This window comes from Pholcus phalangioides, unplaced genomic scaffold (genome assembly GCF_987345545.1).
Source record: "Pholcus phalangioides strain wild (caught in Gottingen) unplaced genomic scaffold, Ppha-v1.0 ptg000041l_1, whole genome shotgun sequence".
NCBI classification, from domain to species: domain Eukaryota; kingdom Metazoa; phylum Arthropoda; class Arachnida; order Araneae; family Pholcidae; genus Pholcus; species Pholcus phalangioides.
Genome location: NW_028301627.1, coordinates 1,451,989 through 1,479,162, shown reverse-complemented (window position 1 = coordinate 1,479,162; position 27,174 = coordinate 1,451,989). Strand labels below are relative to the sequence as shown.

General features: G+C 36.5%; 1 protein-coding gene across 2 annotated transcripts in view; it reads right to left on the bottom strand.

Moving 5' to 3' along the window:
* faf (ubiquitin carboxyl-terminal hydrolase-like faf) overlaps positions 1–27,174 on the bottom strand; it is a 189,568-nt gene that overhangs the window by 143,549 nt on the left and 18,845 nt on the right. For both annotated transcript variants that reach the window (XM_089254411.1, XM_089254412.1), the window contains exons 5-14: positions 25,089–25,201; positions 24,298–24,403; positions 23,896–24,011; positions 22,344–22,595; positions 12,820–12,958; positions 10,406–10,468; positions 6,130–6,324; positions 3,278–3,376; positions 2,500–2,607; positions 2,051–2,318 (exon numbers count right to left, since the gene is read on the bottom strand). In XM_089254411.1, coding sequence (XP_089110537.1) covers positions 2,051–2,318; positions 2,500–2,607; positions 3,278–3,376; positions 6,130–6,324; positions 10,406–10,468; positions 12,820–12,958; positions 22,344–22,595; positions 23,896–24,011; positions 24,298–24,403; positions 25,089–25,201 — 1,459 coding nt within the window. The remainder of the gene's footprint in view (positions 1–2,050; positions 2,319–2,499; positions 2,608–3,277; positions 3,377–6,129; positions 6,325–10,405; positions 10,469–12,819; positions 12,959–22,343; positions 22,596–23,895; positions 24,012–24,297; positions 24,404–25,088; positions 25,202–27,174) is intronic.

Here is a 27,174-nt window from a genome sequence, read left to right as displayed (position 1 = left end):
AATTCAGGTAGATGGTTTATTACCAAAATCAGAGTAGTAAATTATTTGTACAAAAGCAGTCAGCAATCATATAAATACAAATACAACGCCACAACAGCAGGGCTCCCACTCAAAAAATGAGAAAAAGTAGGTAAAGGCAGGACTAAAAAGTAGGATAGGGGAGGGTAACCCCCTCAGACAACATAATCATAGCATAATGAGAAAAAATCCTTAAAAAAATTTTTTTGCAAAAAATAATAATTACAAATAATTAAAAAAAAAAATTATTTTTAAATTAACTTTTTTTTTTCATAGCACTATTTCAGTTTCCTATAAGATTGACTCAAGCCAAAGCAAAATGATAAATGACTTGGTTACAAAACCAATTTTTGGCCAAAACAGTGTGCACTAGCAACCACAGATAATTCTTTGCTGTCACTCCTCATACATATTACATTCTTTTTTTGGAGTCTTCTAAAGTGCAGAGCTTGTCAACTCTTTTTGACAATGCACAGCGAATTTTGAAGACGTACGTTTTTTAAGAATGATGCTCCTTCGAGACCACTTTCAAAAGCACAGTGCAAAATGGGTAGATTACAAGATCCGATATAAATAAGACCAGGTGAACCAGATAGTTTTACTGTGTTGTCCATCATTTTTTAAAGAGATTTGTCCACATTTTACTGTTCAATGCCAGTGTAATCATTTTTCACAAATGAAGCACTTCTATTTCTAGCTCTTTGCTGAGCATATTGTAAATATTGTTTATGCTTCTTCATGCCTTAAAAATACAGAAGACAACTGAATGCTTTTGGGTAACATCAAAATCACCAAACCTAGAATAGGCCTATGTATCCAACTGCTTTGAAATGCAAACTATTGTTTCAACTATTTGCACCGTAATTTTGAATGATGAATGTTAGTTACTGTCCAAGACCATGAAGTAATAAATACAAAATTATTTTTCCATCCAGACAGAAGTTTTTAATGACTACTATACTTGTTGAACCCTTAAACTAATCAAATGAAAAATTAATCAACCAAATGGTCCACATACACCCCCCCCCCTTCCCTAAATAACCTTAAAAAGGATGCAATTTCTGCTTCGGCAGAATCATTAATTGCATTCTCCAGCATTTGTAATATTTGGCAATATATCAATGATTTCCTGCTCAATTAAAATCAATTACACAAATTTTGTCGATAGGATTTGGTAAAAAAATAGGAAAAGTAGGATAAAACCGAGAAAGTAGGACATTTTACCAAAAAGTAGAAAAAGTAGGACGAGTGGGAGCCCTGCATACAAATAAAAGAGAAAACTGAGGAGATTTTTTTCGGATTGCTATGGCTGACCATATGATCTATTATTTTAGCACATTCACACATTTTTCAGCAACTGTTTTGGCAATTGTTGGGCACTTGCTTACTTTTTTGCATCATTTTTGGCAACAACTACTGATTTTCCATATTTTTTCTGAGAAAATGTTGTCAGCCTGGAATTGCAAGAACGGAAAGAGTATTGTCTTTGGGAATTTTCATTCAAGTGAAGCACAATGAGGATTTTTAGGAATTTCTTTTTATAAAGAAATAAAAAATCTGGAGAATCTAATTTCACACCAGAAGATTTCAATAAGGTTGAAAAATCAGAAGCATTGGCACCTACGATGTTTTGATCTGAAGGTGAGTACAGTTTTCCCTTTTTTCTTAGAAAACTCACAGGTGAATTTAAATTTGCTTCCGAAAACTATTTTAAGGAAAACAACAAAATTTCTGACCCGCAGGGCTTACTATTTGGAATTAAAAATTCATCTCCTAAATAAAAAATGCAAATAATGGGAAGAACTACTTAGTACCTTAACAAATAATTCTTCAGATAAAACTGCAATTTCACATGAAATTATGCCATGACTAAAGTCATTTGGCATGGATTTTTACACAAAATGAAAAACTTTAGAACAAAAAATTATATATTTTTTATATTTTCTTCCTAACTCAATAATCTGAAATATATTTCATCACATTCAAAGATGACATCTCAGCAAACAGAAAGAAATATGAACATACACTTTACCTTTGGCCATAACATGAGCTCTGTTCATATACGACGAGAGATTATTTGCAACAAGAATGACTAGAGAATGATTATTTTGTAAACGGTTGATTATCTCATGCCGGTAGGACATATGAGGTGACCGTTGGGCATGATTGAAATTCGGAGGTGCTTCGGAATAAAGGACACAAATTTCTCGTATGTGTTTTAAAGCTGGTAGCACCCATTTGTCATTTTTCAATTCTTCTACACAACGGTCTAACCACTGCGGTTTTTGTGAATCCCGATCCTGAAAAATGAATATTTTGATGGATCAGTAAAGATGAACAGGTACAAAATATCATTCCATAAGTAATTACTGACATGTTTGAAGTTATAAGTACAATTACAATACATGTTAGAAGAACTTTGCTCAATTCCAGTGCCACAAGATTGCCATGTTTGGTACAAATACAGAAGCAATATTTTACCTGTGAACAGCTGTAATCAAGAATCTTGACATGAGCCGTCAAGGCCTGGTCCATTATATCTGTAGGAACATCACTACTATGGGCTAAATTCCATAACAAATGCAACACCTAGAATAATTACATGAAATAATGTAGTATAGCATATATAGCATTATTAATATATATAGCATTTGATTGAAAAAAACATTCAACTGCAGACTGATGCTAATTTCAGTTTCAAATTCATCCAATATTTATCTTGCACCTATGTTTTGTTGATGATACTTCTTCAGAAAGCCCAGTTTCAAGAAGATAAGGTACAGTGGAATGTACAATAAAATATTAAAACTGTTTCCATTTTGACCCCACCCCTGTCAGCAGCTTAGAATATTTCATATCTTCAAAAAGAGGTGATTGATGACGTAAGCAACCTCCAAACCCCCCCCCCCCATCATCCAAAAGTCAGCAAATCCAAACCCCCCCCCCCCCCCGATGCTGACATAATACTTGAATGACCCCTAAGAGAAAGAAGCTATCAAAATATTTTATAGGCAATGAAGAACAGGTCTACTTCACACCTTCCTTCCGTTTACTTTTTTGAATATAATGTACATACATTATAATTCCCAAAATATCCAGCAGGAAAAAAATTTTTCATCCGATTTTTAAAAAATTCTATGACAGAAAACTGAAAAGTGCAATATTTTCAATAAATGAAATCAATACTAAATAGCACAATATAAATTGTTAAAAAAAAAACAACATGCCTTTCAAAAAAGTAAAAAAAAAAATTCTTTACCTTATGAGCCATGACACCATCTTTGTCATCCTCTGCTAATCTGCGTATCAGTTCTAATAACTTCTCTCTTTGCTTTTTGCTAGCATTCGTCCAACTTGACTAAAGAGGCCAAAGACGTGTGTGAATATTCTAATTTAAGCATGTGTCATGTATTTAACACTCATGTGACAAAACTGTGTAAGTATATTTGACAAAAAATGAAAGATATCAACATTTATGAAACACAAAGAGGCATGAAATTATTTGCTTCTTACTGGAATTAGAATCCCACAAGGTTTTTTTTTTTGTATTTTTTATGTTTTTTTAATTTGATCTGCATAAATTTGAAAATTTTTACTTTTTATATGTCTATTCATGATTTTCCTTTTTATTTTACTTACAAAAACCAACTCTTAATATTTTGCACTTGAAAAAATACTTGAACTGCACCAAGTATGCTGCACCAAAATGCACAGAACATGTCATACTTGACCAGCCTCTCCCTCTTTTGGTAATTAAGAATTCACTAATGCATGCTGGGACACCTCTTGATGATGACAACCACTAGCATTAGGAGAAACATTAAGAAAATTAACTATACCGATAATAACTATTTGTCTTGAGAAGCTCTTCAAATGACCTATGAGAACATGTGACTTGACCTTCAAATGAGAATGTCAGCTACAGTGATATAAATTTATTGCCACGGGCATAGAATTATCAGAAAAATTTCCATACCACATGTCGAAGAGACGTGTTTTAATCAAATGTATATCAAATGCATATGCGATATAAATATCATGCTTTTTATTTGTATAAATATCAATTATGTTCTTAACAGCCCCTTAGGGCACCTACAAAAGATTTTTACCTTAATAAGCACTTACGTACATTTCACCTTTTGAAATTTTAATATACCAACCAAAAACCTAAATTTCAATCTCCTAAGAGATTTGATACCACAAGATAAACAGAATTTTATATTCCATGTAGTGATTGCCCCTTGACATGAGGAATAATAAAATAAACTGAACCTGCTTGCTGCATTCAGCATCAAGATTATAACGAATTAATTTAGCAATGCACAGTGTGATAACAGTGTGTCATAAATTCAAGGTTGATGAACAGAAAATTTTGCACAAAGTAAGGCTTTTATAGACTTTTTAAAGGTATATGTATTTGCCGTTAACACATCTATAGACCTATCGTTAATTGCATTGTCAAAGCTAATGTTCATTTTGAGTGGGAATTTTAAGAAAATTGGAATAGAAAATCAAACCCGATATTATAAGAAACCAATTGAAAAATTGCTTCAGATTTACATGCATATGTTCAGTTTCATTCTGACCACAGTATCTAACTTATGCAGATAAAACTTTTCTGCTGAGCAACCAGAATTTCAGATATAGTAACCAATAGAGGCATGATCCACAGTAAACAAGGAGAAATTGTTAGATTTTTCCTCTGAAGATGGTACTCATTATGTGTCTGAAATGTATTTTTTTTATGTCATTGCCTTGCTGATTTTCTTTTTTACTAAAGGAATTGATTACCTAAGAGACCATATGCAACTGATAACACCATATGGTGTGGTTTGCCAAATAAGCTATTGCCAGTATATTTGTAAAGCAGACGCACAGAGGAAAAGCATGAAAATACTGTGGTGTTCAAGAAATACTGAAAATGTTTCCTTGATCAGGGGTGGGAAGTGATAAGTTCATTTCGGAGCAGCTTTGGAGCAGCAAAATATGGGATTCGGAGCAGATATTTATAAATTGGAGCAGTGAAATTAACAATATTTTCGTTAACCCTCAACCCTTTTCAAAATAAAACTGCACTGCCTTTTGTTATCAAACATCTTTTCGTCAGCTTGATTTTTTTTTTTTGGTGTTTTAGGCTTTTGACACCTTGTTTGAAAGAGCGGCTGTCATAAAATTTTTTGTACCCATCTATTTAAGATGATTTTCGCTTAATGAGGGCACTATTTGCTGCCTTGAACAGCAGCACTTCAAATGAGCTAAAAAAATTTTATAAGTTTCTAATTTTTTTATACTTGGAAAGAAATTGTTGTAAAACGGGAGAGAATTTCGGAAGAATCAACTTGATGTTTGGCGATTCAGCACTCATTATCTGGCAAGATTGGCGATCTGACGCGCGTTGTTTGGCGAGATTGGCGATTTAACGCTCGTTGTTTGGCGATATTGATGATTTAACTCTCGTTATTCGGCAACATTGGCGATTTAACACTCGTTATTCAGCAACATTGGCGATTTAACGCTCGTTATTCGGCAAAGTTTCTAAACTAACATTCGTAATTCGGCGGACATGCGCTTTTTACTCCCGGAATGAAAATTTTTTTCACGAAACATCGGGATTTAACACAATCGACTACAGTAATTTCTGCTGCTTCCAGTGACGATTTTTTTTTTAAACGGAAACACTCGAATTTGCACTTTAAAGCTGAAAGGCATTGCAAACCATCTTCAGATCCACAATCACGGACAATATCGGGGTTTCGCGATGGAAAGCCCGATCAGGGGCCGATAGTTTAAGTATAGTGGAATAAAACACGCTCTTCTCGTAAAGAAACGTTTCGTGGCTAGCAGGAACAAAAATTTTTTGGCGTCCTTTCCGAAATTCAGGGCATACTGAAGCAAAATACGCTATTGGAGCAGGATGGCGCAAGATATTAGTTTTGGCACAGTGCGCCGCGATTGGCGCAGAGTTCCCACCCCTGCTTGATTGATTGCAACCAAAAAACTTGATTAAACAGATTATTAAATTTCAATACCCTTGCTAAGATGTATAATGCTGTAGTTAGAATTAGTTATAGTTACATACAATATAAAATTTAAAATGACCTAAAAAAATACCTGGAAACATTCAAAAAGATGATCCAACTGTTCTGGCGTGAAATCCCATGCAAGCTTGGCAAGCAGGTCATGAACATTTTTCACAATAGCTTCATGTTTTCCAGCTTGTGCAGCCCAAATATCATCAAGGTCTTCCAGTGTAAGAGCCTTTTCTTTGATTATGAAGCGGATAATTTTCTCTAATTTTTCCACATACTGCAAGGGAAAAAATATTTCAGAAGTGATAATACTTGGATTTCCTCCCCCCCCCCCCCCCAATATAAATTAAAATAGAAAAACTGGAAAAAAAACCAGAAGTATTACTGGATGTCATTCACGGAATACAATACTTACAATAAAGCTTTAAAGCAAATGCATTCAATGAGACCGATTTTAATCATTACAAAGTAACCTCTACATTACATTTAATTTCTTTATGATCATGGGAGTAGTATTACTTCCGCACATCAGTGGAATAAATTCAAACAAATTCTGTTTTCTTTCCTTTCTCTTCACATAATCCTATTTATGAAAGTAGCTCCCTTTTTCCCTCCTTCCTTTCTATACTCCTGTTAATGTCGTCGTCCCCCCCAAAAAAAAAAACTCATATAATGTATCTTTCCACTATATATATATATATAAGATAGCTATAAAAAAAACCTTATCTATTACAGTTTTCCCTTTTATATTTTTTCTTCCCCTTTCCTCCTTTTCCTGATGTGGACTTAGGTTAGTACAAGGTTACCAGATTTATCACAGATTCGTCAAATAGAGATAATCCAAATTTCTTGCCAAAAGCTTGTATTGTGAAGTGTTGTTAAGCAAGCAATGCATAAGATTCATCAAAAATGTATTTCAAATCTAGAAAAGATTGTCCTTCAAAGTATGAAATCTAGTAAACTAATGAAATTTTCTTCCTTATCACGCATCTCGGACAGAAACTGAGTATTTTTCAAATAAAATATGAATGAAGCTTTAACACACAATCAAACAACTAAAAAAACAGAAAGTAATATTTTTGCAGTACATAAAATGCATAACAACACTAAAAGTGTTAAATATGGTGTCACTAGCCTTTGAGCAAGGGGACTTAGAAAGATTTCACTCATGAAGAGGGGGGGGGGGGGGTTCAGATGTAACAATGCTTCGAGTATCAGCTTCAGAGGAAATACTAAAATTCCATAAATTGAAGAAAGTTGGGAGAAAAAAAGAGCTTTAAATACGGGTAACCTGTTTTACCTGCATTTAATGGTTTTTTTCCTCTGTTTTTCAAATTTGAATATCTCAGTGAATATTGCACATCATCTTGAGAAACTACATAGGAGTATATAGAAGAGTTGATCCACTTTGCCCAAGAATATTTAGAAGACACCAACGAATAAGGCAAATACACAAAAAATAATAAAAGTCCTAATGCATTTCAACACCAATGGGTGCCGTCTTCAGAGGAAAAATTTAACCACTAGTTTCGCTGACCGAGTTTCCCATTTGGGTTGAATACCAAATCTTCACGCTCGGTTGCTCAGCGGAAGAAGTACGCCTGTTCACTTCAAACGTCGTGGTCAGAATGAAGCTGTGAGCCTGCGTGAGATACTAATGCAGCGTCCTGATTGGACCTTTGCGGAATAGTGCTATCCGATTGTTCCATTCGAATTTTCTTGTAATTCCCGCTCAAAATGAATTTAAGCCATGGTGTTGCGATCGGGGGTGTAGATTTATTATTGTTCACTAGTATATTTTTGAAGGCCCGAATATATGTGCCTTCGTAGAAATCTAGATCAACTGTGGACTTGACTTTGTGAAAAACTCTCGCTTCTTGAAATTTGAATTTGTGGCCTTCTTGCCAACAGTGAGCGGCGATGGTCGATTTTTCACATTCCTGATTCTTAACACAGCGAGCGTGTTCATTTAATCTTGCTTTTATGGGTCTCCTTGTCTGTCCTATATAACCAAGAGACAACTGCAAAATGACAATAATATCGTAATATCTAGAGCAGATAAAGGTGGGCAAATTGTGATAATGCCTAAAGAACAATATTCGGATTTGATGACATCACATATTTTGAGCGGTCCTTATAAAGAATTAAAGAAAGATCCATCTGATTCTCACTTGAGAAAATTGAAAGAAGTGGTAAAAACCAGTGTCTCTCTTCCCGAGCATGCAAAAAAGAGCGTAATTCCATCAAATGCCATTTCGTCACGGATCTATGGCCTACCCAAAGTGCACAAACCAACACTATCTCTCCGTCCCGTAGTCTCTAACATTGGTACAGCGTCATACAAGCTCGCTAAATTCCTTGTCCCAATTCTCTCTCCACTCACTAAGTCAAATAATAATACAGTTAGAAATTCATCTTGCTTCGCTCAAATAATACGTACAATTGAACCCAAACAGCTCAACATGGTGTCTTTCGACGTAGTGTCAATGTTTACGAACATTCCCATAGGTGGTAGTATCAGTTGTCTAGAAAGACGACTTAAAACCCACAATTTTTCACAACCTGAAGTAGAAGAAATTTGCAATCTCACCTTCACATGTATCTCACAAACAGCCTTCAGTTTCGATGACAAGTTTTACACCCAGACAGATGGTCTAGCAATGGGCAATCCCATCTCGCCGATTTTGTGTAATATATATATGGACGACTTTGAGAGTAAGCTATTGAACGTTGTGCCCTTCTCATTTTATCGAAGATACGTGGACGATACTTTTGTGCTTTGGGACGGCTCTAAAGATGACTTGGAACAATTGTTACTCATTATGAATGACATAGACCCTCATGTTCAGTTCACAGCCGAATTTGAAACTAACAATGAACTCTCTTTCTTGGACGTATTAGTAACGAAACAGAAATCACAGTTCCAAACCTCGGTCTATCGTAAGCCTTTCGCTGTCTCATTACCACCTCATTTCAGATCTTGCCATCCTATGCAACAGAAACTTTCGTCTTTTCGCACCTTCGTAGAGAGAGCATTTAACATCTGTTCCGATCGGAACACTTTAAACCATGAACTTGAAACCATCAGAGCAATTGCGATAGACAGGGGGTTCAACACCAAGGTCGTTGATGAATTAAGTAGAAAATTCTTGAAACCGGCACGAGGAACCACTCTAGAAAATATTACAGAGAGACCACTCAGAGAAAGTGTAGTCATACCCTACGATCCAATACTCTCACCTAAGATCAAACCGATTCTTAAAAAGTTTAATCTAACAACCATAGATGTGCCCACTAAAAACTTTGGTTTCATGCCCCCTAAGGATGCTATACCGCAGGATAAACAATGGGGCATTTATTACATTCCATGTGGTGATTGCTCTCTTGGTTATATAGGACAGACAAGGAGACCCATAAAAGCAAGATTAAATGAACACGCTCGCTGTGTTAAGAATCAGGAATGTGAAAAATCGACCATCGCCGCTCACTGTTGGCAAGAAGGCCACAAATTCAAATTTCAAGAAGCGAGAGTTTTTCACAAAGTCAAGTCCACAGTTGATCTAGATTTCTACGAAGGCACATATATTCGGGCCTTCAAAAATATACTAGTGAACGATAATAAATCTACACCCCCGATCGCAACACCATGGCTAAATTCATTTTGAGCGGGAATTACAAGAAAATTCGAATGGACCAATCGGATAGCACTATTCCGCAAAGGTCCAATCAGGACGCTGCATTAGTATCTCACGCAGGCTCACAGCTTCATTCTGACCACGACGTTTGAAGTGAACAGACGTACTTCTTCCGCTGAGCAACCGAGTGTGAAGATTTGGTATTCAACCGAAATCGGAAACTCGGTCAGCGAAACTAGTGGTTAAATTTTTCCTCTGAAGACGGCACCCATTGGTGTTGAAATGCATTAGGACTTTTATTATTTTTTGTGTATTTGCCTTATTCGTTGGTGTCTTCTAAATAGGAGTATATAGATAGAATTTATGTTGTTCCTCAAAATACAGAGCTTCAGTCCAGGTGAAAACAGTACAGTCAATAAAGGCCCCATTGCAGCAACCATTCCATTAAAACAACTGGTAGGATAAGTCCTGGATGTTTTCATATAACGACTATATGCTTCCTATACCAGTATGGTTTCATTCATTGTAATTTTCATTTTCAATGAAGATTCGTTATAACGAGGGTCGACTGTATATATAATTACAGTCGTGGGTCATATAAATGGAATATCTTATCATTGAAATATATGCAAATAAATTGAGGCTGAACCCACATGTTACAAACGTAAAAGTCATATAAACATGGGGTTCCACAGTACATCATTGCTAATGTCATGAACTCACCTGTGGCTGATGTAAACTGTCCCTGAGCACAATTTGGAGAACCTTGTTCTCTTTTATCCATTCCTAAAAATTAAAAAAAAATAATAAAGCTAAAACAAATCAATGAGGGGGGGGGGGGAAGTCAAAATTTAATATTTCTACCCTGTAATTCATTTTTCTTGGGATATCTTAAATGGGTTAGGCTCACAGTAACTCTAATTATTAACTAGCTGAAATCAAACTTTTGTAGCAATACAGACTTCAGGTACATCATTTACCTGATGCCCTAATATACATCATTATCGTCAACAAAAAAAAATTTCATGAAAATTTGAAGGCAAGAATCTATGTTTTAGATCTGTATGAAATACTTTGTTTTTTAACTTCATGCATCTATGGAAGGGGCATAATATACTGCATCATGTATTCACCAGGACTCGCTAAATTACAAAAATATATCCAGACACCAGAACAATTTTTTTTGCACAAATAAAACAGTCAAAAGTAGTATTTCTTTCGATTTTTCAAGGACATAGTTACTATTACCGTTATTGATAGATATGGCAATATAAATTCCAAAAATTTTGTTTTGTCCTCAGGTTCCAATTTAGTAACCACATATCAGGGTTGGTAAAAAACCCGGTTTTTTTGAAAAAAACCAAAAAACCAGGTTTTTTTGGTTTAAACCGGTTTTTTTATTTTAAATAGTATTAACATTAAAAACAATGAAATTTCTGAAAAATCATTCAAACTTCCAATAATTAACAAAAATAAAATGTTTATTAATGTAATTAACACTATTCCAATGCTAAATAATCAATAAATATTTATTAAATTTTAACAAAAACCAACTTTTGCCATTTAATTATTTTTTGCTTAACTCTATGGATTACTGTGTGTTTGAAAATTCTTTTAATGCTATTATTAATCATATAATATATAAAGGTTTTTCTCCAGTTACTTTCAGTATACTTAATTACGAAGCTATTTTGCAAAAAGTAATAAAAATTTAGTGAATATAATGCATTTAATGAAGCATAAATAATGCAGATTAATTAACAATGATTTACGATATACAGGGTGATTATAACTAAGGTTCTGATTTCAAAACACTGTAAAAAAAGAGCGATTGTCAGAATGACTTGAAAATTGACATGAATATTCCTGAAAAAATTCAATTTTATTTGATAAAGGGGAAAAAATACTTAAAAATGTAAAATTAATGACATCATCCAACATGTGGGAAATTTGCTCGCAGAATGGAAACGATAGCCAGTCATGGCAAAATTATAACTTAATTATAGCATTGCACGAGTCCATAATTCACGGAAACATCACAAAAAATGAAGCAATTGAACAAATAACTACAACTTACTCAAAAAATGTTAAATACACTCATTGCCATAAAAATTTGCGCACCCAGAAGAAGTCGTCAAAATGAAACGAAATTTTACACATGTAGGTAAGTACTACGTTGATATAAGTAAGTGATTAGAAAATCCAAGAAAAAGGATCATTTATTGCAGAAAAAAGTACAGATGAACAGAAGTTTTAGTACTCTGTTGGACCCCCTCTAGCGCAAATGCACGATGCGATACGAGCGGGCATTGAGGCATACAAGTTCCGTATGATGTCCTGAGACATCTCGTTCCACAGTTGCTGTAAATGCGCCTCTAGTTCGACCAACCTCGTAGGGTGTCCAACTTGCCGTCCCAAATGATCCCAGATGTGCTCGATTGGTGACAAATCTAGGGATAGAACAGGCCAGGGAAGGGTGGTAATGTGGCGGAGGCAGTCTTGTGACATCCTTGCTGTGTGTGGCCTAGCATTGTCTTGTTGAAAAATGGCTCCTGGGAGCCCTGCCATGAGTGGCAACACATGTGGCTGAAGGATGTTATGGACAACATTAAAAGACCAGTTGTCCTGGGTGGGTGACATGACCGCTGGGCTGTTATTGTGCCATGGATCAATATTAGGGGTGACCGTGTATCGTAAGCAATGGCACCCCATACCATGACACCAGCTGTGGGAGCGGTGTGTCGCTGTAAAGCAAAGGCAAGATTGAAGCGTTCACCACGGGGCCTCCACACACGAACACAGCCACTTTTATCTGATTTTTTGAAAAAAACCAGTTGGTTAAAACCAAGGTTTAAACCATGGTTTAAACCAACGTGGTTTAAACCAAACAACCCTGCCACATATCAAAAATTTTATGCACCAGTACTAATTCCTTAGCTGCCAGGTTGCACTGGTGACAGATTTGTTCAGCACTGACAGTCACCAAGAAATTTAAAACATACAAAGCATCACTTAAGCTGAAATTTATAACATGTAAGGCAATAGTACCTAATCAATTAATGGCGAAAGCAGAACAATCTATGTTTTCAGAAAACTGTGAGATTACAAGGTTTATAAAAATGAGAAAAGCATCTTACAGCCATTCGATCTGCTGTTAACCAGTCTTCTTCTTCTATCCCCGTATGACGATGTGAGAAATATGAAACACCAGCAATAACTTTATTCACTTCATTAAGAGCATTCATTTTACCATTAAAAGATGATATTTGCAATAGCCTACAAGGAAACAGTTGACCACTAAAATTCAATGGTATTTGTAACAAGTATAAATTTATGAACATGCATTATGAAACTATACCACACATACCAGAAAGTTTACACACCAAAATGTGATTTTGTAAACAATATATTAATATTGTGTGTGCATCATTAAAAATCGTTATCTTTAACATTTTTCTTTTTAATCCCACTCGAAAACTAAAATAATCACATTTTTAATCACTTGCCCTTAACTTCCTCTACTAGAGCAAACTAAAGACTCAAATGATTTTTACAACGATTTGAAAACATTTCTTACAGATCACTTCAAATGTTGCAGGAATTATTTTTAGACGGCTCGAAAACCCAATAGAATTGTATGAAGTACTGTTACTCAGCGGTTAGTTGTATGAGCCTTGATGGCAGACTCAAGGTCTTGATGGAAGCGCTCTACTTGACCATTTGCCTCTGGATGATATAATGTGATCCTCTGGCGATTGGTTCCCACAAACTTGGTTAGAGCCTTGAACAAAAAGGACTCGAACTGGACACCTTGATCTGAGGTGATTCTATTAGGTGAACCAAACCGAGCAACTCATCCAGTATATAAAACCTTGGCCCCAGTGTCAGCAGAGCTATCCAGCATAGGGAAGGCTTCAGATCATTTAGAGAAGCGATCAACACAGGTGAGGCAATATTTGCAGGGGTCAGCACGGATCATGGCCTCAAAATTAGTGAAAATAGTGACCAAAATGTTTGAAAAAGTGACCAAATAGTGACCGAAATGTTTAAAAGTGACCAAATAGTGACCAAAATTTTTTAGAGAGAGACCAAATGGACAATGAATTTTTATTACCAAATTGAATGAATTGAAATTGAATTTAGTTTTAACTTTGCATTTCAATAGAACTCATTGAAATTGCTTTTTTTACATAATAGATAGAAATAATTAAATCAAACTCAAACGCATTCTGCTAACCAGAAAAGTTTTGAATAACTTATCAAATTTATCAACAACTATGAGTGAGAGAATAACTACATTACATCCCTTTTAAGTAACAGCAGCAATGCCTTCCCCCATGTTGCTTTGCACAACCCATCTTAAAATCAATTTAAGCAGGAAAAACTTCAAAGTGGGAAAAATTTTTCACATTCAAAGAAGGGAAAAAAATGAAATAACACAAAATTTGATGAGAGAATTTGTCCCATCTACATTCCAGTGGATTTTTCATTCATGTCATGCTATGAATGACAGTATACAAAATGTACTCAAACTTTTTTTAACTAGTACAAATTTGATTTACATACCTAGGTTTGTATAATATGTTCCAACAAATTTTAAGAAATTTACTTAATGATTAAAAACCATAAAATTAAATTTTTAACATTTTAAATTATTAAATTAAAAAATTACTTAAATTACTGAATTATAAATCATTTAAATTATTAAATTGAATAAAATATTTAAATTATTAAATTGAATAAAATATTTAAATTATTAAATTGAATAAAATATTTAAATTATTAAATTGAATAAAATATTTAAATTATTAAATTGAATAAAGTATTCAAATTATTAAATTAACTAAATTATTTTAATTATTATATGTTGAGGGAGGGGCAATCCACCCTCCCCCCCCCCAGCGTCAATGGCAGAGCCTACTGATGTATACATGTATATGATGTATATCAATTGTCATCGTGCCACACCCCTAAGACCTTCAAGTCTATCTCCACCTATGGCTGGACTAGGAAAAGTGGGCGAGTACTATTTTACAGGCGGGGGCACCAAAATAATACTGTCCTTGGGTGAGGGAAAAAATAAACCAGTTTTGAAATTTGTAAAAATATATATTTTCCCTTTTTTTACACACAACATACACCCATGGCCCCCACAAAGGGTGGGCTGACAAGGCTCCAGCCCTGGGGCCCGGGAGGATTTTAATAATTTTTTTGTTTTTTCACGCTATAAATTCATCATAAAGGGGGGCCCCGTGAAAGTCTGGTCAGGGGGCCCGTAAAAGATCCCAGCCTAGGGGCCCTGCTTCAGGATGTGGGGGCCATGCATACACCCCTGCAAAAAAAAAACACATTTACTCCTTTACCCAGAAACACAGGGGTGGGAAGTGACAAAGTCCATTTCGGAGCAGCAAAATTCAGGATTCTGAGCAGTTTTGGAGCAGCAAATTCAGCAGATATTTATTGGAGCAGGGAAATTAACAAGAATATTTTCGTTAACCCTCCTCCCTTTTCAAAATAAAACTGCACTGTCTTTTGTTATCAAAAATCTTTTCATCAGCTTGTTTTTGGTGTTTCAGGCTTTTGACACATCGTTTGAAAGAGAGGCTGTCATAAAATTTTTCACACCAGTCTATTTAAGATGATTTTTGCTTACTGAGGGCACTATTTGCTGTCTTGAACAGCAGCACTTCAAATGAGCAAAAAATTTTCTATAACTTTTTTATACTCGGAAAGAAATTGTTGCAAAAGGGGGGAGAATTTCGGAAGAATCAACACGACCTTTGGCGATTAAGTACTTATTATTTGGCGAGATTGGTGATCTGACACTCGTTATTCGGCAGTTTCTAAATTAACATTCGTAATTTCTGCTGCTTCCAGTGGCGACTTTTTTTTAAACGGCAACTGACTCGCATTTGCACTTTAAAGCTTTTTTTTTTTTTTTTGAAGCCGAGCACAACTTAGGTCTATCGCCATGGGCAATTTACTACCTAGTGAGTTGTGCCGGAAGTGTAAGTATGTGTACCTAACAGTCTGAGTGCGTATTTAGTGTTGTGTATGATTTTTTAGTGCTGCCATCTATATCTCAGAAGTGAAGTGAGTGTAGTGTAATGACTGAATATTTATACTGTTTGTAGGACTGTCGCTCTCTGTGGCGAGACTTTTTAACGGAGAGATCGGCTTGCATTTGCGCCTTGAAGTTGGGAACCACAGAAAACCCACTTCAGCCGACCACCACTGTGGTGACGATGGGGCTCGAACCCGGGTCCCCGCGACACGAGTCCGTCATTATGACCACTCGACCACCACAGCGGCGCACTTTAAAGCTGAAAGACTATTGCAAACTATCTTCAGTTGCACAATCACGGATATTATCGCGGTTTCACGATGGAAAGGCCGATAGTTTAAATAAGGCGTACAGTGGAATATATATAAAACACGCTCTTAGAAAGAATCGTTTCACGGTAAGCAGGAACAAAAAATTTTTGGCGACCTTTAAGAAATTCTGGGCATACGAAGCAAAATTAGCTATTTGGCGCAGAAAAATACGAAACCACTATTGGAGCAGGATGGCGCAAGATGTTAATTTTGGCGCAGTGTTCCTACCCCTGGAAAAAGTATAATTTTGGCCTTCCCCCCGTAATTTTTAACAGAAAAAGAGACTCAGCGGCCTTGCCCGGTAAATTTCCCATGAACCTTGTAAGCACCAACGTGGCGACTTTTTTTCGAGCCAAGGAATCGCCGTTTTGCGGTAGTCAATTCAAGATGGCTGACGAAGGGCACATAAAAAATTACAAAAAAATATATAATTTATAATATGAATTAACCTAATATGCGAAAATCGATAGAAATATATCGGGAAATACGGAAAATTAGGATGAAATGAACACAAAAATTGAATCAACAACATACGGGGTTTATAAATGCGGTTGATACAGAGTTTATGGATGCTGCTGTCAGGGCTACCTATTTTAGCGCGAAAACAAGTCGCCACGTTAGCGCTGACTCCTCCCGTAACTTTCAACGAACAAAAATAGTGAATTCGTCCCCATCCGGGACACCCGATTTACCATGGCCGTAATACAATTGTTTTTTATGGAGGGGAAACGTAATTTTACTGCCCCTTGACTGTGAAATTCGATAATTTTGCAAAGGAATTTTTATTGCCTTTTCTTAAATATACCATTCCATCAAAAACGCCGTCCAAGGCATTGTTTTCTCCCCCCCCCCCCCGCTTTTGGATCTGATCACGGTATGTAGCAATCCGGGTCGCAAGTACGAACGAAAATTTACTATCGCTCGGGGCCGGTATCCACTCTTTTTAACAGAAAATGAGTAAACTCGGCACCTTTCCTCGTTCAACACCCGTGGAACCAGACCCCCGCCCTCTCCTATTGCGGTCATAACAGACTCGAGACAAACGTTTTAATAACTTCCGAGGTCTAAAAATAAGATTTTTTTACACATCAAGAATGGCGCGCAAGATGTCGATATTTGTTGGGGGGCAGAGCGCACCGACTGAGCTGAAGAAAAACAATGATCAGAAGTTCATTTTGAACTCTTTTTCCGTAAAAGTTGCAAAAACAAAAAACAAGATCATTTTCGTTCATCAAAAATACGGCCGGCAATCAAAAGGGAGAAACAAATCGAATCCCGACATACATCCATGCGGAAAAAACAGACATCTCACCTATAAAGAAAAAACCAGTCTATATATCCGTGCTCCCGTGAGAGTACGCCGCCGCCGATTTGCATACAGCGTCGGAACAACCGGTTCCCGCACGTGCATGGAGAGAAAAAAAAAGGAAAACAATCCAACAATATTAAGTAACAATCAGTATCGTGAAGATGCTCTAAATTAAGTTACGGCCCGGGAATAAAAAAAATTAATATTAGGCCCTTTAAATTAGGAAAAAAATGTGAAGTAGGGGCCAAAGGCGCGCTCGGTGTGTGCCCATCGTTAAATCCGCCTCTAGTTACGGCTCCCATGCACGTTAACTGAGTTTTTATCAGCCTGATGACAAATTTTCATCTGATTTGGAAACCCTTGTGTTAAACTAAATGTTGAATTGCAGGATTCTGTGATCTTTTCATAAATAGTTCTCCTTTCGATCAAATTTGGGGGTACGGTTTCTTGCTCAGATTTAAATCCAGTTAGAAAAATAGTACGAATTTTATTTGTCGATAGATCGCGATTTTCAATCGGATGATTTTTTTTTTATTGTAAGTAAATTCAAAATACATGCGAGCTTCTTTAACCTTGGCCAGCTACAAGAGTATTCTCCAAAGCGTATTAATACGCTTAATACGTATTAATAATACGCGTCTTTAATACGCGCTTTGGTATTCTCCCGCTGCGCGTAAGTTAGCTTCTGCACGGGCTCTCTAATCGTCATTTCAAATAACATTTAAAAAAAGTAACAATAGAACAAACAACAAATGTAACTTGCTCGATGCTCCAAGAAAGGAATTCGGCCCTTAGGACTAAAATTTTTTAAAACAAATAAAATAAAGGATCAATTTTAAAATAAGATGTAAATAAAAGAACGAGTGAGCACGTGGGGAAATAAGAAAGAATGGTAGTATGGGGGGGGGGGAAATTTTTTGTTGTAAGTACGCCTTTTATGCTAGTTTTTTTTTTCCGACCGGCTTTTCCATAAAATGACGATTCTTTAACCAAGGAGCTTTCTTTTTCCAAGCGCCTTGAAATCAAGTTATGCTGACGTCACACGGTATGCTCCCGGGTAGAACTCCTTAATACACGATAGGTATATGAAGGCGTCTTACTCCCGGGAAGATAAGATGCCTTCGATAGTAGTTCAATGAAGGGAGGGAGAAAATTAGCGATATTGAACAGGTAAAGTTCCTCCTTGAAGAAAAGAAAAACACTGACAGCAGAAAAGCGCGCGAGACCGAGGTTTTTTTGCTAAAAAAGTGGAAAAAGTGACCTGGGCCTGAAAATACGTAATAAAAGTGACCAGTTTCTAAAAAAGTGACTTTTAGTGAAAAAAGTGACCCGTGCCGAGCCCTGTATTTGTAGCTTTCTGATGGAGGCAAAGGGCCTACAATATCAATGTGGACATGTTCAAACCTGGCATCAGGTGGTGAAAAATCCCCTCTTTGTATGCCAATTTGTATTGCCTTTGTATGCTCACTTTAGACTTCTGACAGTTTGCATGTACATGCTCAAGTGGTCACATCAGCCTTCAGTGCGGGCCACACGAAACTCTCTTGAACTAGTTTCACAGAGGCCTTTACTCCAGGATGTGACAGTCCATGCAAGGCAGCAAAGATGTCCCTACGCATCGAGGATTGAACCCATGGTCGAATGCAATCTGTAGAGACGTCACAGTACAGCCGAAGCTTTGATTCATCAACAGGAAGAGAGTGGATATACAAGGAAGTAGATGAAGGATTGGTGAGTAGTTGCTGAATATCCTTAATCTTTGAGTTGTTCCTCTGCCATTCGTTTGAAGTCAGTAGGAGATGGTGTTTCTATGGAAGATATGGTTATCCGATACAATGCATCCACCGCAACATTTTCTGCACCCTTGATGTATCGGATATCAGTGGTAAACTGGCTAATGAAATCGAGGTGTCAAAGCTGACGAGGTGAGCATTTGTCTGTAGTCTGGCTGAAGGCATATATGAGAGGCTTCTGATCGATGTACAGGACGAAAATATTGGATAGCAGAGTAAGCTGCCAACAGCTCTCGATCATAGGCACTGTAATTCTTTTGTGCAGAAGATAACTTCTTGGAGTAGAACCCAAGTGGCTGCCAAGATCCTGACACATGTTGTTGCAAAGTTGTGTCCATGGCGACATTAGAACAATCTACCACAATAGCCAAAGATGCTCCTACTACTGGAAACGCTGAATCTGTTGCATCTGCCAGATCCTGCTTAGACTTCCGGAATGCTTCATCAGCTTCTTCGGACCATGTGATCTTCCTCTTATCGTTTCTCTTGGCACCCTCTAGAAATTTATGCAGGAGTGCCTGTGTCTCTGCTGCTTTTGGAATGAAGTGAAGATTAAAATTGAGGAGGGCCAAAAATCATCCGGGCTCTTTGTGTCTGGCTTTGAGTATTCTGCGATGACCAACACATTCTCTGGAAGAGGTGCACCGCCGGTTGTAAAGATCATATGACCTGAAAATCGAACTGATGGTTACCCCAGAACACATCTAGCAATGTTGAGGCGAACTCCAAATTCTGAAAGATGTTTGAATACTTGGCGCAAATGTTCCTTGTGCTCTTCAGCGTTTGTAGATGCCATGAGAACATCGTTGGAATATGGTACACAAAAGATGAAACCCTGCAACTCCATAGGTATGAATAGCTGGAATGTTGCAGCTGCATTTGACAGTCTGAAAGGCATGAAGATAAATTCGAACAGCCCGAATGGTGTTGTTATGGCTGTTTTCGGAATATCCTCTTGTCTCACAGGGATTCGATGAAAAGCTTTCATGAGATCTAGGGTGGAAAATATTTGTTTCCCTCTAACACTTGGAGACAGTCCTGGATGTGCGGAATGGGATATCTGTCAGGGATAGTTGTAGCATTCAGTCTCCTGTAGTCGGCACATGGTCTCCAATCTCTGTTGCACTTGGGTACCATGTGCAGTGGGCTTGCCCAGCAACTTTAAGATGGTCGGCAAACTCCTTGGGCAACTGGATCAAATTCCCTCTTGGCTGCAAACAGCTTGTCCGGTGGTAGCCTGCGAGATTTTGATGCAACTGGCGGGCCTTTGGTCTTAATGCAGTGTTGGACGTCATGCTTAACAGCATCAAACATTGCTACAGTCTCTGTCAGTTCAGGGCACTTGGTGAGAATTCAATGAAATTCACTATTGTCCCGGATGCATGCCATTGCTGGGGATGGTACATCTGCACCAGCAATCTTGCAATGTGAACAAAGCTGAATGAGTGAATATATTAATTGATCGTGCCAAACATCTATAAGCAGTCCAAAATGTCGCAGAAAGTCAGATCTGGTAACTGACGCGAAATGGCAGCAACGATGAACGACCAATGAAATGCACGACGAAGTCCTAGGTCTAGCTTTAACAGTCACTGACCGAAGGTATTGATGGCAATTCCGTTTGCAGCAAACAACTGAAGCTTGTCTGGCTGACATTGGGAATCTTCTTTGTGTAATGGCACTATAGACATATCGGCACCAGTATCTATGAAGAACTTCACGGAAGATGATTGGTCAGACAGATATAGATGGAAGCAATCAAGGTTGTCGTCACTCTGAGCATCGAGTGATAGCTCAGCTAGTTTCCCTGCTGGTTGAAACTGCCAAGACCGGACACATTTCGTTTTTTCTCTTTGAAATGCCAGTGGCACTAACAGTGCTGGTAGTTTCTGTCATGACTTTTCGAACGCTGACGACATCCACTGCAATTTCTTGATTGGGATTGAGCACGCGATTCGAGACACTCCAAACGGGAAGAAATGCCTATTAGAATGGTCTGCATTTGTGAAGTTTCAGTTGACACCGCATGAACTGCAGTAGAGCTTTCCGTGGCAGCAAGCATGGCACTGGCCATTGCGAATATTAGCTGAACATTTTTAGGCAGCCGTTGGAGGAAAAAAGACTTCAAAATATCATCACTCACCCATTGCCCAGCTTTACTTCGCATTTCCAGGAGAAGGTGTGATGGATTTCAATCACCCATTTGCAATCCAGAAATTAGGTTGCACAACCGCTGTTCCTCTGCATACTGTGTGCACAAACAGTGTTTTAGCATAGCATGAGATGTTGTGGTGGGTAGGCTGGTGATAATGTCCCAGACAACAGAGAGCTCTTCGGGTTGCAAGGTAGATACAATATGATGATACTTTGTCACCTCGGCTGTCACTCCTGCCACAAAAAACTGACTTTCCATCTGCCTAAACCAGATCTCTGGATTGGCTTGCCAAAACATGGGAGATTTCTGCCGAGCCAGTTGCGTTCTTATCTGCCATTTTGTTTTCCTTAATCCTTTCGTTGCTTGTCCTCTTCACAACATAGGTCACCAGTTGTAGTGATAGACGATGATAGAATCTATTCAATTTATTTAATTAACAAAAACAAACCACCAAAATCACTACAAACGCATGGCATAGACATAATACACACACGCGCAACAACATGTACCAAAACAACCAAAAAGAAACAGTGTCATATCTCAACGGCTTTGACTTCTCTACCAACCATAAGGGAATATATATCATATCTGGACGGCTTTGACTGATTCCTCACAGTTGTATTTTGATTTTTCTTTAAGTAGTTTTCATTTAATTGTGAAAATTTGATAACTATGTCTTAAAGTTTTTTTCTCAGCTGTTTTTCAAAATCATTAAGAAAAAACCAATTCATACAGCAAAAACCATTTGGGCCAAAAAAGGGTGCATGGCATAACTTATATCAATAAAATAATATTTCTGTCAAAAGAAAAAAAAGAAGTAATGATTGAACATAAAAATTACTGAACTGGCTTCGATCAATTCTTCATAATAAACTTTGCACATAAATGTTATAAAGCAATGTAGAAAGTAAATAAGATTAACAAAATGACAAACATACAAGTACTAAAAGAAAAAAAATATCACATTAATCAGAAACAGAAACTACAGATTTAAAAAATTTATAGTAAAAAAGATCAATATTCACTCACCTTAAAATCATTTTTAACCTAAAAATTTCTAAATTTTTGACAGTTGTTTCTTGGTTCGGCACTTTTGAAGATAAGGATTTCAATGCCTTGATTATACCCGATAGAGCGTCATTTTTTGTCTCATTTTTCGCTTCTTTTTTTAACTCTTCATCGGTCAAGTTCTCTAGAAATGATGGCACAAGCTCCACGATAGGCATGAAATATTTTTCTACAGTAATGACAGTTAGTAATTCATAGCACAACCCAAATGGCCTGCAAGTAAATCAAAATAATTAAATACATGAGAAATATGATTTTATACAAAGGAAACTCTCCAAGTGATGTATATCAAAAACATTTCTCACACACAAAATTTTTGAATATACCATTTTGGCACATATTCTTGAGTTCATTTTCTTAATGCAACTCATTTCAGAGCAGCATCAATAGATAACATGATGTTCGTTCTTGGATAAAATGCATTCGGTTACATATTTTCTGTTTTGAAACCCAATAAAAACTATCCAAAATACTTTAAAGACATATTTCATAAGCTTCTCACAGCTAAGCACATCAATCTCTCTAAGCCAGATGACAATCTGCTACACATCACCCCTTTTCAATACACAACGACCTACACTCTGGTTAAAAAGGTAAAATGTCCCACAATCCATCCCCTGGGCTTACAATGATTAGAGGATAATGAATGACGCGCGCCACATCATTGCTAATTCACATATAAGACAACTTGTAACACTTACTGAAAATGCATATGCACCGAGAATCCATGTAAACAAACTTATACTATCAAAATGTCATCACATGTGTAATCATGTGATCAATAAATGAGGTACTTCCATGGGAAAATACTTATGTCCAAAAATCATTTTTTTATGGACCTGCAAGTAAAACCTAATGCCGATGGCATGGGAAAGTGCTAATTTCTGTATTCTCTTTAAATTATATTCTCTAAACATAACTACATAGAAGCAACTAGCTTAGAAACAGTTTTATCTCTTCTTCTTTAGAATTGTTATTTTGGACTTGAGTACTTCCCCCACGAAAGCTCCTCAAATAGTAAATCAATCATAAATATATACATACGTTATTTGACCAATATTCAGTTTTCTCAATCTTTTTGGTCAAATAATTTGAACCTCCTTGTTTCCAACAATCAAGAATTAAAACATGAAATTTTCTAAACTGAATCTTTGCCAATGGCTTAGTGGATGTATCTGCAATTGTAGCTTCACTCTCAATTTTAAATATCTTAATGTCACCATTAACATAACAGTATTTTACATTAATACATTTGTTTGCATCATTTCGCTGATTCTTTGAACAGAACCTATAGCACTTTTTGAGTCACAGTGCTTAATAGGAGTGGGTAAATTTTCTATACCCCATTCTTTGATTATTCAATTTAAATAAATAATTTTGCTACACGAAGATGCCATTGCTATATATCCTGATTGGAAGATATTTCTGAAATTACTGTGCCTCTTCATACTGAAAAATATTTGGCACAATAGGAAAAAAAAATGAAACACTGAAATTTAAAAAAAGTACTTGCCTTATTAGAGAAGCTATCACAGGTATACTGAGCGACGGTCCATTTTGAAATCTCTCTTGTAAAGCGCCAAAGCCACCAAGGGTACCAAACCGATTTATTAAATCTACCAGCCAACCCTGAGAATGAAATATAACAAACATCATAAATACCAACCAGGGCCAAGGCAACGCACAAGCATTTGTTGATGCTACAAATTGAAGCCGGCATTACACTATTGAAGTTTAAAAAAAAATTCTTTCATAGAACTTCAAACATGTAACCAATAAGCGTTTCGGTTACATTCGAGAGACATAAGCAACCAATAGGCTTATTGGTTATTTTCTCATGTTTTGTAAAAGATCTTTTATCAAATTTTTATAGTGTAATCCTGGCCCTAACTTCATTGAATAAGAGAGAACTTGCCTTCTGTGTTCGAACATCTGATGGCCTGGCATACACCTCTTCATCTGGAATAACAGAACCAGGAGGAACAGTTTCTGATGGTCTAGTTGAATTAAATGTATGAAATCTGTGAAATAAAGGTTACAGAAAAAAGCTAAATGCCAGATTTAATTCGCCATAATGATTTCAGAGAATAAACCAGTAAGCTCTTCCATCACAAGAGAATAAAAATAAACTCCCAACTAGTATGTATCAATTTTCTTTTTGTTATAGAGAATTATAATAGAAATTCATTTAAATATACAGAACTATTGCCAGCCTTTACATGTTCTATTCAGGGCATTTCATGTTACGTTTCTTCAACTTCATTGATAGAGTATGTTTGCTACATACATTGTCATTAAATTTACATATCTTTACATACCACACACAATATTATCTTCTCAATTTCAGTAAGTAGGGAAGACTGTCTTTCATTTTTGTTTCTTTTCTTGCATTAGCACAGGTTGATGATATAGTGTTGAAAATTCCCAAATTTTGTTTCCATACAACACTTTGGATGATATTGAAGTTTCAAATCTTGTGTCACTTATAAGTGCCATGACATACTAATCAGAAATAAAATTGTGTACCTGTTTCCATATTCAATATGATTTTATCATGATACCCAGGGCTATATAGTGAGGGATCTTCATCTCTTTAAAGATGCTCTTGGCGGCTTGAGAATTTTTCATTAAAAAATGTATCAAAAAATAAATTTAAAAAACAATTTTTTTTTTATCAAATGATAGCATAGTTTGATGGATACATACTTGTTATTTGGATTGAACACCATTGCCAATAAATCTAACAGCGGAAGGCAATCATCCTTTAACTTGATAACACATAACTCTACTAGATGCTCACAGTTTTTCATAATACACCTCTGAAAATGTAAATATTCAAAAATGCACATGATTATAATTTCTAAAACACACATATAAGTACTCAGTTTTTAAATAAAATTACATTATAGTCTCTATTTAACAAGCTTCTATGCCAAAGATTTCAAACTCATGACTGCTTTACAAATTCAGAAGGTCTTGCACACTCTCCCTCAGAAAATGTTTTCAGCTTTCTATGTAGGTACTATAGGTTGAATATCCTTGTTCTGTACAATGAATTTTTCATTATAACTAAATTTTGAAAACAAAAATGAACTTTTAGATGAAATAATGCAACTTTGCTACATATAGACTCATCTGTATTTTAATGTCATATACAAGTTAAATCTTTTTCTATCTTCAATAAAATAGCTGAATAACATATTTCGTCACAACAGACATAAGTAGATGAATATACATAAGCAGAGATAAACTAGTAGTGCTGGGGCACAATGATGATGTCAGTAATTCAATCATTTGACATCACTAATGATGCGGTTGGGGGGCATTGCTTGCCTATGACTCAGAGATGCCGCTGTATTCTAATTCACCTTGGTCCCAGGATATTAAAAACATTTGGGTCCTTTTGAATGTAAGTGGGTCCCTCTCGAAAAAAATTATCTTGAAAAAAGAAAAAAAAAAAGTATGGTTTCCCCCCCCCCCCATAATTCACTGGTATCGCTATGAATTGTTTTTCCAGCATGCACCAGGTCTTTGATCACCTGTTTATATCTCTTCCTTGAGAGACAGAGCGGTGAACCATGTTCTGGGTAGGAGAAGGAGGTATCTCTGTGAATCAAATAAATAATTCATTTCTAAAAACATGTTCTATCCAAAGGTTCATTTACTTTCACTGTCTACTACTAGGAAAAGCCTCTGAGAATGTGTGGAATTTAGCACATGTAATAAATCTGAAACAAATATACAACCCATCCCGCTTATTATGTTCCCATTTCACTAAACACCCCCCCCCCCCACCCTAGTTGCGGCCTTGCATCTATCCTCCAAATTTGTAATGCATGGATTTGAAATTTAATGAATACATATTTGTGTTGTAGGTGTGTATGATTTTCGTGGCAAGACCAAAGCTTTTTTTCAAAGGAATATCCACCAACTCAAAATTGGAAAATCATATTTTAGCCGATTACCTCTGCATAATCGTGGGTTCCAAACCCAGATTTTCACCAAGGGCAAAATCATGGGGGGGGGGGGGGGGGGCGCAGGCAAGAAAATGAAAAATTATTTTCTAGAAAATTAAAACATTTGGAAAAAATACATTATAATACTATCTGTTGATTTAAAAATTTTTTGGAGTGTTGACCCACAATTTCTGCTGAAGAAATCCTTGTGGGGCCCCCCCCCCCAAAAACCAAATCTGTGTACACACCCATGATTTTCGCGATGCCAAACGGTGACTACCACATAGCAGCTAGATGACAAAACTGCGGATATTCAAGGTAGAGTTTTTATAGGGTTTTTTTCTGAACGATCTCTCTGAAAATGTTTTACAAGTTCAACAAGTGTTCCAAATCCTTTACGAGTTTTAAAAAAATGCACATTCGCAATCTTGGGGGAACAAGGTGAATTCATGCAGTCTAGACGCTGTCTTTGAATGCTGGCAGATAGCTGCGAAACTATCGTAATTTTCTATATGTAACCAGAGGGGAGAAAATCTGCAGGGAAACGGCCACTCATTAAGGGAAGCAACTCAATATCTCCAACAACCAGTGTGTATGTCAATACAGTACAGTATACACAGTAGTAAAACCCCTTTTTCAACATCACAGAATCGTGGACTGTGAAAGAGGGGAAAAAAAGCCGGGCAGTAATGCTATAAATCTTTTTAGAGTTATAATCAAGTTTTTCTCTTGACTTTTTCTTCTTGGATAGTGCATCACTGGGATCTCTGTAACCCGTTATCTCCACCCATGTGACTGTGAATTAGAATGCCAGACCAAACTAAGGCCTACACCTT